Genomic DNA, 16,109 nt, shown 5'->3' with positions numbered 1-16,109 from the left:
ACACAAATACCGTATGCTAACACATATATATAGAATCTAAAAAAAAAAAAAGGTTCTGATGAACCTAGGGGCAGGACAGGAATAAAGACACAGACATAGAGAATGGACTTGAGGATGGGGGAGGGGGAAGGGTAAGCTAGGAAGAAGTGAGAGAGTAGCACTGACATATATATATTACCAAATGTAAAAACAGATAGCTAGTGGGAAGCAACTGCATAGCACAGGGAGATCAGCTGGGTGCTCTGCGACCACCTAGAGGCGTGGGATAAGGAGGGTGGGAGGGAGACGCAAGACGGAGGGGATATGGGGATATACGTATGCATATAGCTTATTCACTTTGTTATACAGCAGCAACTAACAAAACAGTATAAAGCAATTATACTCCAATAAAGATGTTAAAAAAAAAGACAATAAAAAAAGTGTATCAGTGTGATAGGAATCTAGCAGCTGTACTGTGGTTATATAAGGTAAGCCTTGCTCTTAGGAAGTAAACAATTAGGCATTAGGAGGTTACGGAGCATGATTTATGAAACCCATTCTCAAATGATACAGGAAAACAGATTATACAGATATAGAGAGAAAGATGAAGCAAATGTGGTAAAATGTTAATCGGTGAATCTGGATAAGGGTATATGGAGTTCCTTTGTACTACTCTCATGACTTTTCTCTAAGTTTGAAAATACTTCAAAATTAAAAGGAATTAAAATCAGCTGAATTTATTCTAAACTTAACTTCAAAACCTAAATGAAAAGAAAGTGAGAAAGGGAAACAAATCTACACTCTGTCATTTTGTTTCTGAGCCAGAGATAGTGCTGAACATTTTACAAAAGTCATTCTACAGAATCCAAAGAATTTCGATTTTGAGTCAGACAGTTGGGTTGGTTAATCACTGAACTCCACAATTTTGTAGCTCTGTGACTTTAGATTATTTTTTTCATCTTCTTGAGTCTCAGGGTCCTCCTCTATAAAATGGAGATAATGCTACCAAGAGCACAAGATGATTGAGATGATTAAGGGAGATGATAATATCAAGTACTGCACATCTTATCTGCATAGCACTGTGCTAAGGGTTGGGAGAGAAATCTCTATGGGACTCTTAAGTTTCTGCGTGTCTTGTAAGCAAAGCCCAAACTGCTCTTTGTTCTGGACTATCTTTCCAAGGAGGTTTATATAACAAACAGCTTTGTGAGAGAGAAATAGTGTCCCACATCAGAACAAAGGGGAACATGCCTGCTGCCATTATAAAGGTCTCAGGGTCCTCTCCTATATAACACACACACTGCCTGTGCAGGTATCATCTGACCCTCTTCACCGTGCCCTGCGGGAAGAAAAGGAGCTTGGGGAACCCACACAAGAAAATGTTGATACTCTGGCTACTACTTTCGCTGGGAATAATAAAATAATAAAAGCCTTTTATTTCGCCCAGGGCTCTCATATTTTCTGCCACCATCCATGAAATATGGTTAACTAACTTGTAGGGTAAAATCACAAACCCCTCACAGCTTTCGACACTAAGCACTTTCTGTTAGTACTACCTCATTAAACCGGATCGATAGCCCTGTAAAGTTCAGCAAAATGCTGCATGGTACAAGTAAGGTATTCTACAAATAGTTACTATTATCTTCTTCATTATCATCATCATCATTAATCCTTGCAATAATCCCGTAGACGAGAAATCAATACCATCATCTGATAGCTGATGGGTTAATTAAAAGCTGCCAAGAGTAAGTCAGTCACATTCGTGAAGGGGCTGGAATTTGAATTCTTTCCACCATGTCATCTCACAGCTTTAAAATTATGAACTCATGTGGTGAAGCTGCAAGCTTTATATTATATCCCAACAGCTATGTTTCAGGCACTTTGCTGATCTGGGGAAATAACAGTGAATAAAATATGCTCTCTGTCTTCGTGAAGCTTACACCAAAACAAGTAACACAAGACCAAATAATCGTTAACTCTTATAAGTGTTATGACAGAAGCAAACAAGGGCCTGAGATAGAGGATAACTGGAGGACATAGTTTCCAAACTATAGGTTGTCAGTTGGGAAGAAATTCAGTGATGTCCCAACCAGCATTTTTTGGAAAAATGAAGGAGCACAGAATAGAAAAGAATGCACACACATTATAAAGTATTGTTCTGTGAAACTTCCATCTGGCATAGGAAGTCATGGTATAAAATCATTTCCTTTAGGCACAGGGAATAATCTATGCAATGGGAATGCAATGGCAATGGAAAGAACTTGCTATGTTGGAAAACCAGAAAATTAGTGTGGCTACCATCCTACAGAAAGAAGGGATAGAGTGGCATGAATTGAGGTTGGAAAGAAAGATGTTAAGGTTCTGGCAGTGAGTTTGTGTAGTTTTAAACAGATAAGTGATATGATTTGATTTACATTCTAGAAGTCACTTTTGTTGCTATAAGGAGAATGGATTGGAGAGAGGGCAAGAAAGGAAACAGAAAGACCCATCAGAATGCTGGTGTAAGCAGCTGATGTAGGTGATAATGGTAGCTTGGCTTGGGGTGTGGGAATGAAGGGGCAGCAGCGATGGAAAAGAGTGGATGAATTCAAGGTATTACTCTGCAGACAGAATCAGTAGAACTTGCTGAAGTGAGCATCAGAGGTATACTCTAAACAGTCAGTCACACCCAAATATTGTGGTTCCATGCACATGCCATGCTCTACCATGTCAGTGTCTATGCACATGCTCTTCCTGAAATACCCTATCCCCACCAAGCTCTCACTCTACTCACTCAGTACACTTCTACACATCCTCTCCTCAGGATGAAGCCCCAACACAGCCTTCTCCGACACTAAGAAGCTGTCTTCTCCATATTCCCTTAGCACTTCACAAACGCTTCTAACATAGTGGTTATAGACTGCACTGCAATTACCTGTTTATACAGCTGTTTCTCAAGTTACTCTGGAGCCATGCCAGGGCAGAAACCATATTCCATTCACTTTCAACCTGGGGACTGATAGTGCTTAGAAAACTTTAGACTCAAAGAACCAGAGAAATGGCAACATAAAAAAATCCCAGCTTTGTCACTGGTTTTGAAGATGGAAAAATGAGGCCGTGAGCCGGTGTAGGAGTGGCCAAGATGACTGAGTAGGAAGACCCTGAACTCACCTCCTCCCAGGGGCACACCAAAATTACAACTATTTACAGAGCAACTATTGATGACAAAGACCCAAAGACTAGCAGAAAATGTCTTCTTACAATTAAAGACACAAAGAAGGAACCACAACTAGATGGATAGGAAGGGTGGAGAACAGTATAGTCAAGACCCATACCCCGAGATGGGCAACCCACAAAAGGGAGGAAAATTACAACAGCAGAGGTTCTCCCAAAGGAGTCAGGGGTCTGAGCCCCACAACAGGCTCCCCAGCCTGGAGGTCTTACAAAAGGAAGACAAGTTCTCAGAACATTTGGCTTTGAAGGGTAGTGGGGCTTACTTTCAGGAGAGCCAGAGGGCTATAGCAAACAGACTCTGCTTTTAAAGGGCACACACGAAATCTCATACACTCTGAGACCTGGCAGAAGCAGTAATTTGAAAGGAGCAAAAATAAATAAATGAGCCTATATCAAACTAAAAAACTTTTGCACAGCAAAGGAAACTACCAACAAAATGAAAAAGCCCACCTACTGAATGGGAGAATATACTTGCAAATGATATATCTGACAAGGGGTTAACATCCAAAATATACAGAGAACTAATAAAACTCAACATCAAAAAAAACCCAAACAAACTCCAAAACCCCAGAAAACAAAAAAACCCAACAACCCAATTAAAAAATGGGTAGGCGACCTGAACAGACATTTTCCCAAGATATACGGATGGCCAACTGGCACATGAAAAGATGCTCAACATCACTAATCATCAGGCACATGCAGATCAAAACAACGAGATATCAATTCACACCTATCAGAATGGCTATTATCAAAAGACAACAAATAAAAAGTGTCGGTGAGGATGTGGATAAAAGGGAACACTTGTGCACTAACATTGGGAATGTAAATTGGTGAAGCCACTATGTAAAATAGTTTGGAGATTTCTCAAAAAGTTAAAAATAGAACTACCATACAATCTATGAATTCCACTTCTAGGTGTATATATCCAAGGAAAATAAGAACACTAATTCAAAAAGATATATGCACCCCTGTGTTCATTATAGCATTATTTACTACAGTCAAGGTATGGAAGCAATGTCAGTGCCCATCAATGGATGTATGGATAAAGAAGATGTGGTGTAGGTATACCATGGACTATTATTCAGCTATAAAAAAAAAAAAAGGAGTCTTACCATTCATGACGACATGGATGGATCTAGAGGATATTATGCTATATAAGTCACACAGAGAAAGGGAAATACAAATGAACAACCATAACCAAACAGGAACAGAGTTATAGCTACAGAGAACAATTGGTTGCTGGTGGGGAAGTGCTGGAGGGAGGAGAGAAATAGGTGAAGGAGATTAAAAAAAAAGAAAACTGTAGATTCATTAATCAAAATTTGCTGAATGAATATACCCTTTAGTGTAATACACTCCTTCACTCCTAAACTAGGTAAGGACCCTCATTCACAGAGGTATGTATTGCACACATTTCTATTTTATTTATTTTTATCCTTGTTTCAGATCATCTCTTTGTTAATTAATTAATTAATTTTGGGGGCTGAGTTGGGTCTTCGTTGCTGTGCATGGGCTTTCTCTAGTTGTGGTGAGCGGGGGCTACTCTTTGTTGTTGTGCACAGGCTTCGCATTGCGGTGGCTTCTCTTGTTGTGGAGCACGGGCTCTAGGCGCGTGGGCTTCAGTAGTTGTGGCATGCGGGCTCAGCAGTTGTGGCTCGCGGGCTCTAGAGTGCAAGCTCAGCAGTTGTGGTGCACAGGTCTAGTTGCTCTGAGGCATGTGGGATCTTCCCGGACCAGGGCTCGAACCTGTGTCCCCTGCATCGGCAGGTGGATTCCTAACCACTGTGCCACCAGGGATGTCCCAGATCATCTCCTGATGACCTTTTGTTTGGGGAAATATACATTTACTTGGTTTATGTTGTCAGACAACTCTATTACATTCTGTTTAATGATCAGATCATGCTCCTTGCCTTCATAAACTAAACAGCATAGCGTGTAAGAAGGAGCCGATTTTGGGCTCCCCTGGTGGCGCAGTGGTTGCGCGTCCACCTGCCGATGCAGGGGAACCGGGTTCGCACCCCGATCTGGGAGGATCCCACATGCCGCGGAGCGGCTGGGCCCGTGAGCCATGGCCGCTGAGTCTACGCGTCCGGAGCCTGTGCTCCGCGACGGAAGAGGCCACAACAGAGGGAGGCCCGCATACCACAAAAAACAAAAAACAAAGAAGGAGCCGATTTTGAAGTTAGACATATCTCTGTTCATAAACCAACTCTTCAATTTATTGACCAGGAGATGTGGGTAGCTTATTTAATCTCTCTAGATCTCAATTTGCTCAACTGTATCATAAGGTTAATACTTCTCTGTTTTAGGGTTGTTTCAGGGCTTAAATGTGAACGTGAAGTAATTAGCACAAATATGCTCAATACATATGAATTCCTGTTTCTCCGACGTGCTTTCTTTACAAGGAAGAATATAGCCTTTGCAAAACTAAACACAAATTTCTTCTGGTCATGGCACCATCTTGACCTAAGGGCTTCGAATGGAGCCACCTCACACACACAAAGCTTGGACACTGAGGTCTAAAGCTACCACGCTAGACATAGTTTACTGTCCACATTAACATGACTTTATTATTCCTTTGTCTTAATTAGCATAATTTTACTCTTCTGGGAGACTGCTGCCCAGACAAATAACTAGATTGTTCACTATAGGAACTTCCTGAAAAATCTATCAATTCTGCAATATAAAGAAAGCATCAACAGTTCATGTCCTAAGAGTTCTTGCTCTTTCCATCAATCTTTTTTTTTTTTTTTTTTTGGCTCCGTGCGGCATGTGGGATCTCAGTTTCCCGACGAGGGATCGAACCCGTGCCCCCTGCAGTGGAAGTGGTGAGCCCTAACCACTGGACCGCCAGGGAAGTCCCCCATCAATCTTAAAACTGTTAAGATCAGTATCCAATCCTCATCAAGCCATCTCCTCCACTTTCCTGTCCTCTCACCCTCTGCCACTGAAAGACCAGCCTTAAACCATACTTCAAATGCCTTCCCAGCGACAGACACTACCAAAGCTCTGTTGCGTTAGCCCAGTAAGCCATGAACCCAGCTTTTTCTTATCAAATGGTCCATTGGTGATACTTGGGAAGCTGGCACTGGAAAGGGCAGTACTGTTGCAGCAAAAATAGAAATGAAGTTTTCCCTCTCCTGAGAACAAGGAAAATAAAGGGAACAGTGAACAGGCTAGAGAAGAAAATAACCTGGCCTGAAAGAGTTAATCACTCCTAGTTTTTTTTTTTTAACTGTTACTAATCTATAGTATCTGTTAACTAGATTTGTACTTCACAAAGCTAACCTATTACTTTTTTTTTCTTTTGATTGCATTTATTTTTTTTAACATCTTTATTGGAGTATAATTGCTTTACAATGGTGTGTTAGTTCTGCTGTATAACAAAGTGAATACATATACATATGTTCCCATATCTCTTCCCTCTGGCGTCTCCCTCCCTGCCACCCTCCCTATCCCACCCCTCTAGGTGGTCACAAACCACGTAGCTGATCTCCCTGTGCTACGCGGCTGCTTCCCACTAGCTATCCACCCTATGTAAATTACATCCTGGACTCCCTTGTAGCAGATCACCCTTGTAGCATTTGCATTTCAGAAAAGAGGTCACAGGCCGATAACCCAGAGACAAATGGACCCAATTACGGGGCTGCCTGACGCCAGCTGTGACTATTTTGAAATAATGCAGTAAGAAGAAGAATGCAGGACCTTGACTACTTTGATCCTTATCTTATACCCCGGACTGCTGCGAGCCCTACATATAAAATCTTCTCCGATTCCCGAAGGAGAGGGGGACAAAGTTCTTGAGGCGCTAGCCTGCTGTGTTTTCCCTTCTGCCTGGCAGAAAAATAAAGCCATCTCTCTCTTCCTCCAAAATCTGTCTCCGTATTTCTGTTCGGTGTTGGTGCACAGGGAAGCCGATATTTCGGCAACGGTACATCTCCAAGCATTAAAGTCAAGACAGAAGGATTTCCAGAAATGCTGTAAAAGTGAACTAAATGAAATATATATTATATGCCAGACAAAGTATGTCCACCAATGTGTCCATTAAAAGGAAATGGGTTTGTCAGAACTACAACAGAAAGTTGTGTTGAAAAACTGCAGAGTTGGCCGACGCGTTTTAAAAATTATTTCTGATGAAATCTAATGTTCCAGTGTTTTATTCCCATCCTCATGACAGAGCTGTTCAAATACTGAAACCGAGTCCCCCTAAAACCGAGTCCCTCTGCCAAGTTTATGATTAACCTCTCTATCCAAAACGCTATTCCCTTTCTTGTCTAACACCTGTTCGCCTCAAGACTGAGGAGGAGTATCAAAGAAAAGCGGGGATTGAAACCGAGCAGGACCCTGCGGGGCCCTCCCAGGTACAAAAGACTTTGTTTCCTTGTTTCTCATTTGTAGGAAAAAGGCTTAGCCCCCTAGACTTTCGCCGAGTTCCAAAGGGCAGATGGAAACAGTTACTCATCAGAAAAGAGAGGGCACACAGAAACAAAGGAAAAGCAGTAAAACAACAGAGCAGCGAAAAAGCGGAATCCTAGTTCCCCCTCAGGGGATACACATAATATACTGTATCTTAGAGTTCTTCTACTGGAACTAAGGCCCCAACCCAGGTGGAGGATGGTAACTACTAGCTAAGAACCCAGACTGGTCAGAACCTAGGGAATGAGATGTTGATCTTTTCTGACCCTGGTGACTTCTACTAAAGCCTGTACTCTCAACCTTTGCCCCAATTCTATATTGAATTCACCTCTGCTCAAGCCCCTTCATGAATATGCACATACCTTGAGCTTAAAACTTCCCCAATTTTGCCATCTGGGGAGATACTGCTTCGGGAAATATCACCCCTCGCCCGTCCCCCTCCCCTTCTCCTTACTTGCTGCAAGTAATAAATCCTTCCTTCTCCAGATCTTTGGTTTGGTTGTGTCTTTTGCCCCCATGCTCACCAAGAGGCAAACCCAGTTTTCCGGTAACAATATGCCTCAGAATCAAGAAAAACAGGGTCTCATGTTATCTTTGGAGTTACCAAAAGTAATGCTAGGACAGGCAGCGAAAATGACTGGAAAAGAAATGACCAGTTTTTAAACTAGATCCTTTCAAATGACAATTAAGATCCATCATCAACTTCACTAAGCGTATGGCGCACTAATTTCTAAAGGGTCTAATCACGGCCCACTGACTTGCCACCCAGGTAAAGCACACTGAGCTGTCAGGCGGTAAGACGTGAGGGAAGCAACATGTGCCTCTCAAGGTTTACTTTTTCACCCTGAGAAACTGATCTGGGCCGCAAACTCGACTCTCGACTGGGTTTGCCTCGGCGGCTCAAGCAGCTCCAAAAAGGGGGAAGGAGGCAGCAGAAACAAAAACAGGGTATCCGCGGAACCCGCCCTCCCGATGACTGGGGACTGGCCCGTAGCGGAATTCGGGGCGCGGGGGCCCTCTTTATGCCAGTTTCCGGGCCCGTACCTGACAGGCGATAGACCTGCGGAAGCCGCACGCCATGTCTGTCTCCACGAAGCCGGTCCCAGCTGGATGGTGTTGAGCTTCGCCCCGCCCTCCTCTGCACGCCCCGCCTCCGCGTTCAGGAAGCCCGCCCCGGAAGGTGCTGCCAGCCAATCAAGGAGCCGCGTGGCCCACCACTAACCTCTGCCCCGATGCCGCGGGGGAGCGCGGGAAATTCCGGGTGCATCTGGAATTTCGCAGGTGGCGAGGACTATGGCCACGTCTTCGGTGTCCAAGGTATGTGGGGGCGGGCGCCCACTGGGACAACACAGCTGCCTCATTCCCTTGTGAAGAAGGGATGAAGCGGAGGTTACGTAGACCTCGTTGTACCAGCTCGAGGGGAGGGGATGGCTGGCCGAGCTGGGGCGTCTTTGCTCCACGTCCAGTGGAGGCCAGCTTTGCTTGGGGAGCGAAAACGCCGATCTGCCCTAGTGTTCTTTCTGCCTCGGAGGAATTTTAAGTTCTGGTTTGTGGAGGTCGGATGCCCCGAGGATGTGTCCTAGTCTCCTCTCCTTTTTCCTTCTCATGTATATTTATTGTGAGCCAAAGGCTCTGTTAGGTACCGAGATACAAGTGGTAAACAAAATAAACAGATATTTCCATCATTACCGAAAATTGTATTCGACAGTGCTGTTACAGACCAAGTAAAGTAAGACCTTTAGTAATATTGGGAGTACGGCCGGAAGCCCCTGAAAGTTAAGCTATCTGATAAAGCTGAGAGTGCAGATAAGTTGCAAAGGCATTTGTCCCGGTGTTGAAACAGTAAATTAATGAAGAAGGCTCTACCATGGATTTAATTTTTAATTTTGATCAAAATTACATTAAAATAAAATGATGAGACTCAGTGCCTTCCAAGACTACATATCCAGGAGGAACTACGAGCCATAGGATTTTTTTTTTAACATCTTTATTGGAGTATAATTGCTTTACAATGGTGTGTTAGTTTCTGCTTTACAACAAAGTGAATCAGTTATACATATACATATGTTCCCAAGCGTATTCCCATGAGACTCAGTGCCTTCCAAGACTACATATCCAGGAGGAACTACGAGCCATAGGATTTTTTTTTTAACATCTTTATTGGAGTATAATTGCTTTACAATGGTGTGTTAGTTTCTGCTTTACAACAAAGTGAATCAGTTATACATATACATATGTTCCCAAGCGTACTGAAGACTGACCGACTGTGATGTTAGGCGTAAATGCCAGAAGAGCTTAACTGCTAGTATTTTTTATGAGGAATGGTACTGTTTTTGTTTTGTCCTGGTTATAAAGTTCCATAGGTTTTCAGTGGTCTGTCCCCTAGTCCTTTTTGTTGCATACGCCTTTCTTATTTTTGTGTATCTTGCAGAATTGTGAGAGGTTTGTTTTTTTGGTTTTGTTTTTTTCAGGAAAACGTTTATGACAAGAGAAATGCTTGTATTGAGATGATGATGAAGGAGACCTTACCTAAATAAGAATCTTTAAGGATTATTTCATTGGTTCATGGAAGTGTCAGCTCCTTTTTTTTTTCCCCTGTCTAAACTTTCCTTGTCATATCTTTTGACTCTTGGTTCTCATTTCTTCCATCTCCAACACCATCACTTGATCAGTAGTGAAAAGTGGATAACGATATTACTCCTGCTGCCCTACATCGGGATCCATTCCCAGCACTCTTCATGTCTCACTCCTTCATAGCTCCTTTTCCTGCTCCTGAATTACAGGTGGCTGTAGAAAGGAGGCAGTGACAAGCTTGTCATGGCACCAAATGATTTTTCTAAAAAAATTTGTGTGTTTTAAATAGTTCCGTTAGTTGCAGATATAAGAACGTAAGGCGCAGTTCTTATTTTGGACGCTGTAATCCGAATGGTCAGTTTATATTTGTACAGCAGTCTTTAGGTCTATCCTGAGATGACTTTTTCTAGCTATATTTCTTTCATTCTTTCATTTTCCATAGAAATGGGAATCTAAGAAGCTGCCCATGATGTACGGCTTTAGAATTGGTAGAACAAATGTGGGACCAGCAGCTTACGGCCTGTGTGTCACTAGTCAGATAATAACATGAGACTAAATGTAGCTAGGAAATTACCAGAAAAATTATTTGGCAAGCATTGGTCCATTATGTATACTGATTGCCTAATGTATGTGTTAACACTATCCTAAACATTGGGGAGACAGTTATGAATTAAATGCAGTCTGTACTCTGAAGGTGCTCACAAGCTACTTGGGGAGGGACTTCCCTGGCGGTCCAGTGGTTAAGACTCCACGCTTCCACTGCAGGGGGCACGGGTTCGATCCCTGGTCAGGGAACTAAGATCCCACATGTGCCACACACACAAAAAAAAGATGATAAAATATATATATATATATATAAAACTACTTGGAGAGACAGCTCCATAAATAACTATCATACATAGTAAGAGTGACTTAAAACAAAGCGAAATGAAGATATTCAGGTACTGTGAGCTATTAGGGGAAAGAATAATTCTGACCAGAGACTTGGAGAAGGTTTCCCAAAGCAGGTGAGTTTGAGTTGAACTTTAATGGACAAATGAATAAGAATTTATCTGATGAAGAAAGGTATGTAAGGTGAATCAATAGCCAAAACTGTCTGTGTCCTGTCAAGGTTCTAGATACTTGGAATTTAATTTAATAATAAATACTTCTTTTGAGATGAGAGGGCATCAGTAGTTTTAATCATCTTGATTTTCATTTAATGTATAGTACTAATTTTCTTTCTTCACTAGGTTTTATAAAAATGGAGCCTTTCTGGGTTTAAATTTCATCAGCTTTTATTTTCTTTGTCTGTCTCTTAGATTAGGTCTCAAAGAGCAAAATCAAAGATGAGCTTCCCATGGGAAGGAGAAAGAAGTGGTTAGTCCCCTTGTTGTTTAAGAATTTTTCCTTCTGTAATTCAGATTGAAGAAAGATAATTTCTTAGCACTTTAAACGCCTTAAAAAGAAAAAAATCTGCTTATCCATAAAATACTAGGTTAATTCCGATTTGTCTGCTTCTTGGCTGCTTGACTTTATGCTTTTTTTCTCTCTTTCTTTTTTATAGGGTTGCTTTGTGTTTAAGCCAGACTTCAAGAAGAGAAAGATCTCTGTGCCAATAGGTAAGATGTCTTAATATCAGATGTGTTAGTTTTCCTCCCCCAAGTCTTGAACTAACCTAACTCTTATTGAATTAGTAATTCTCCTGTCTAAGCTTGCTTTACTTACCATGTTGATACAGAAGTTATGTTCCAAGGCATAGGACAAAGCGATAAGGGGCACTCCCCAGGGCTCTAATCTAAAAGGGAATCCAAATGTACCATCAAAAGGCAATTCGAAATTTCCTTCAAAGGGTATGTCACCATTCTTTAAAAGAGATTTGTCTTAAAAATCTCAGTGATTTCTTGGGATGAGGTAGGGAGTATTGACTGCAGAAGGGCAGGGGTACCTTTTGTTTTTTTGGCTGTGTTGGGTCTTCGTTGAGGCATGCGGGATCTTTTGTTGTGGTGCGAGATCTTCGTTGTGGCACACGGACTTCTCTCTAGTTGTGGCGTGCGGGTTTTCTCTCTCTCGTTGTGGCGTGTGGGTTTTCTCTCTCTAGTTGTGGTGTGTGGGTTTTCTCGCTGTAGTTGTGGCTCGCGGGCTCCAGAGTGCGTGGGCTCTGTAGCCTGTGGCACGCGGGCTCTCTCATTGAGGCATGCAGGCTCAGTAGTTGTGGCGGGCAGCCTTAGTTGCTCCGTGGCATGTGAGAATCTTAGTTCCCCGACCAGGGATTGAACCCGTGTCCCCTGCATTGGAAGGCAGATTCTTTACCACTGGACCACCAGGGAAGTCCCAAGAGGGACTTTTGGAGTGATGGGAATGTTCTCTAGACAGAGGATGGTTATGTGAGTGTATACCTTTGTTAGGACATATCAAACTGTTAAAATGGGCATATTTTATTATTTGTAAGTTATACTGCAATAAAATTAAATTATTTTAAAAAAATATTGTCTTCACATTCTTTACTTATCTCCAGATATCTGTTTAGTGATCAAGTTAAGAAGACTTGACTAGTTCAAACAAATCAAGATGTTATTATCAGTCAGAAAATGTTTATTGCACTGGTTCACAATGGGGCCTGCAGATTAGAATCACTTGGGGAACTTTTTTTAAAAAAACTGATTTTTTTTTTTTTGGTGTAATTGTAGATTCACATGCAGTTGTAAGAAAGAGTGTAGAGAGTTCCCTTGAACCCTCACCCAGTTATCCCCAGTGGTAATGTATTGCATGACTATAGTACAGTATCACAACCAGCACACTGACAGTGGGACAATCCATCGACCTTATTCTGATTTCAACTTGGAAAGTTTCTTAAAAACACCAATGCCCAAACCGCAGCCCAGACCAACTGAATCAGTATCTTTGGGAATGGGACCCAGGTGTTGGTATTTTTTAAAAGGTCCTCTTAGGCATGTTGAGTATTTACACTCACTATTCAGCACTGTGAAGATTAATTCGGATGGAAAAATTATGGTGTGCAATTAAGCATATTCATTCACACTCATTTTTAAATTTTGAATTAAAAAAGAAAAACTGGACTATGCTATTGTTTGACTAAGGAGATAAACAGCTCCAATATATACAATTGGATTTTTCTAAATCATCTCATGATGTAGACCTTTAAGGTGTTAATCCTTCAATTTGAGACCAGCTAGGTAAAGTACCTGTGCTCAGGGAGCAAATAATAAAATAATGGTCCATATTGAGGGCAATAGAGGGTAGAAAGTACGACTTAAAATAAGAATGCAGTTTCTCATTAACAGGAGAATAAACAGTGGTGTTGAACTTTACACTCATAGATTTAGTCTCAAAAAAACCTGAAGCTTTCTATATTCCTTGCCCTCCTCACCTCCCCAGATAAAAAGTGACAGTGATGGACTTGGAAAGAGTGAACGAAGAAGAGCTACATTATAAATTATTTGGTTTTTAAGTGATTGACTTATCAACATATTTCTTTAATGTTGGAGATTGCTAAACTGAACTAGAAATAGTTCATTTTCAGAGAAAAATTCAAGACTTGTTCCCCAGTTATCCATGAAGGATACATAGCATGAAATGACATCTGATATCATGAGCAATGTCATTATAACTAATAAAAACACTAACATTTATTGAGTGTTTTTTACGTGCCAGACTATTTTAAGCACTTTATGTGTGTTAAACTATGAAGAAAGTATTATTATCTCCATTAAAGTATATCAGGATATTTAGATGTAGAAAGAACTTTCTCAGTGATAGTGCTAGCAAGTGGAGAGCTGGGATTTGAAACCAAGCTGTCTGATCCCAGAGCCTAAGGTCTAACCACTACCTAGTACTGTTTCTCATAATACAAGGCAAGTTTTTGCTTAGAACTTTTTGTATTGAATTTCAGCTGTAATTTATTAAGATTTGTGAGTCAATGACAATTAGAAGGAAAGTTCCTTAACATGGAATAGAATTTCTGTTCCAAACTATCAGTTAACATTAAAACTTGTTGGGAGGATACTAGCAGCATCTCAGTGAAATCAGGAAAAAATGTGTACTTTCACAATTATTATTTAATACCATGAAAGTTCTAGCTGTTGCAATAAAATACCTAGCAGTAAACAACAAGAAATATGAAGGAGAGTAGAAAACCGTAAGTCATGTAAACTATTTGAGTAAAAAAAGAGACCTGTAGTGTTTTGGGATGTGAAATTTTGGAAACGTATTTAAAAATGTCATTTCTCCCCAAATCAATCTACAGATTTTATTTTATCCAGTCAAGCACCAGGGTAATTAATTGTGAGAAATGACAAAATTAATTTGGGAGAATGTCTTAAATTTTTTTAAAAATTATTTTATTTATTTATTTATTTATTTATTTATTTAGGGCTGTGTTGGGTCTTTGCTGTTGTGCATGGGCTTTCTCTAGTTGCAGCGAGCAGGGGCTACTCTCTGTTGTGGTGCGCGGGCTTCTCATTGTGATGGCTTCTCTTGTTGCAGAGCACGGGCTCTAGGCGCGCGGGCTTCAGTAGTTGCGGCACGCGGGCTCAGCAGTTGTGGCGCGCAGGCTCAGCTGTGGAGCACGGGCTTAGTTGCTCCATGGCATGTGGGATCTTCCCGGACCAGGGCTTGAACCTTGTCCCCTGCATTGGCAGGCGGATTCTTAACCATTGGGCCATCAGGGAAGCCCTTAAATTTTTTTGAAAGAGAATAATGTTTGGTGGCGCTGGGAGGAAGCTCTGGATCTGTTTGATGTTAGAATGCACACTACAAAGCTCTAACAGTTACAGGAGTTCAGGACTGCCATGGGAGTAGAACTGGATTCAGTAGAACAAAAGAAGTTCAAAAACAGTTTCAAGTGCATATGTAAGTATTCAGACAATAAGGGCATCTGACATGGGTGGGAGAAAGGATGGATTATCCAATAAGTGTATCTCTTTCAAACTGAAAGTTATAACCAAAGTGTGAGTCATGAAATCAGGTTAGTGGATCTTGATAGTTTTAAAAAAGAGAAGAGAAAACATTGGCTGTCACATGATAATGAGAAGTATTGTTTTATGGGACTTTTGTTTTTTTCTTAGATTCATGTGTATTGGATTATGATGTAAAATGTGTTCCTTAATATGGATCATGGTTAGAAAGTTTGGAAACCATTGCAATAAATAGTGTGTTGATAAATGGCTAATCATTTAGAGGAAGCCATTCAAGAAGGATATAAAATACAGACTAAATAAAAGACTGCACTAAACTATTTCAGCTAAGCAAAGAATAAGAATAGTAGTAATAAGAATCATTTAATAAAGAAGAGTTCAAAGCAAATATGTGAAGCAAAGTATACAGAGCCTTATCATAAGAGCAGATAATGAAAATATGTTAATATTAAATGTATATACTTCAAACCAAAACCATTAAATAAAAACTGTTAGAAGTTCAAAAGTAAATGATAGAAATACAATCGAAAAATTAAAAAGATTTTAAACTTACAAATACCATTAATATAGTAAAAATATAAGATATATAAATAAATTAAATATAAAGGATATTGAATGTTACCTATCCCCAAATATATATATTTTTGATACTTGTAAAAAAAATTCAACCCCATCACTTACTTTGCACAGAGATTTTCTAACTATTATTATGTAAAAAAGAAACTGACTTGTTTCCTTCTGTGTTTTTAGAGGACTATTTTAATAAAGGGAAAAATGAGTCTGAGGACAGTAAGCTTCGCTTTGAAACTTACCAGTTGATATGGCAGCAGATGAAATCTGAAACTGAGGTGAATACTTTTTTTTAATAGCTTAACGTTTCTTTAATATCATAAATCTCATATTTGTTCCTTCCCGTTTTCCTTTCTACCAATTTATAAGAGTGTTGATGAAACATATGTAATCTTGGTTAAGTGTAATCTGTATATCCTAAAAAAAAAAAACCCTTATCTT

The 16,109-nt window shown here is 40.5% G+C and overlaps 2 protein-coding genes across 6 annotated transcripts in view; one reads left to right on the top strand and one right to left on the bottom strand.

Moving 5' to 3' along the window:
• RARS2 (arginyl-tRNA synthetase 2, mitochondrial) overlaps window positions 1-8,739 on the bottom strand; it is a 90,481-nt gene extending 81,742 nt beyond the window's left edge. For both annotated transcript variants that reach the window (XM_007104031.3, XM_028494655.2), the window contains exon 1: window positions 8,653-8,739. In XM_007104031.3, the coding sequence (XP_007104093.1) occupies window positions 8,653-8,688 (36 nt within the window). In that variant the 5' untranslated portion in view covers window positions 8,689-8,739. The remainder of the gene's footprint in view (window positions 1-8,652) is intronic.
• Window positions 8,740-8,842: 103 nt separating this feature from the next.
• The window catches only part of ORC3 (origin recognition complex subunit 3), a 61,022-nt gene continuing 53,755 nt past the window's right edge, over window positions 8,843-16,109 (top strand). For all 4 annotated transcript variants that reach the window (XM_007104028.3, XM_007104027.4, XM_007104026.4 and 1 more), the window contains exons 1-3: window positions 8,843-8,925; window positions 11,729-11,783; window positions 15,849-15,946. In XM_007104028.3, coding sequence (XP_007104090.1) covers window positions 8,902-8,925; window positions 11,729-11,783; window positions 15,849-15,946 — 177 coding nt within the window. In that variant the 5' untranslated portion in view covers window positions 8,843-8,901. The remainder of the gene's footprint in view (window positions 8,926-11,728; window positions 11,784-15,848; window positions 15,947-16,109) is intronic.

This window comes from Physeter macrocephalus, chromosome 10, assembly GCF_002837175.3.
Source record: "Physeter macrocephalus isolate SW-GA chromosome 10, ASM283717v5, whole genome shotgun sequence".
NCBI classification, from domain to species: Eukaryota; Metazoa; Chordata; class Mammalia; order Artiodactyla; family Physeteridae; genus Physeter; species Physeter macrocephalus.
This window is presented reverse-complemented; position numbering and strand designations above follow the sequence as displayed.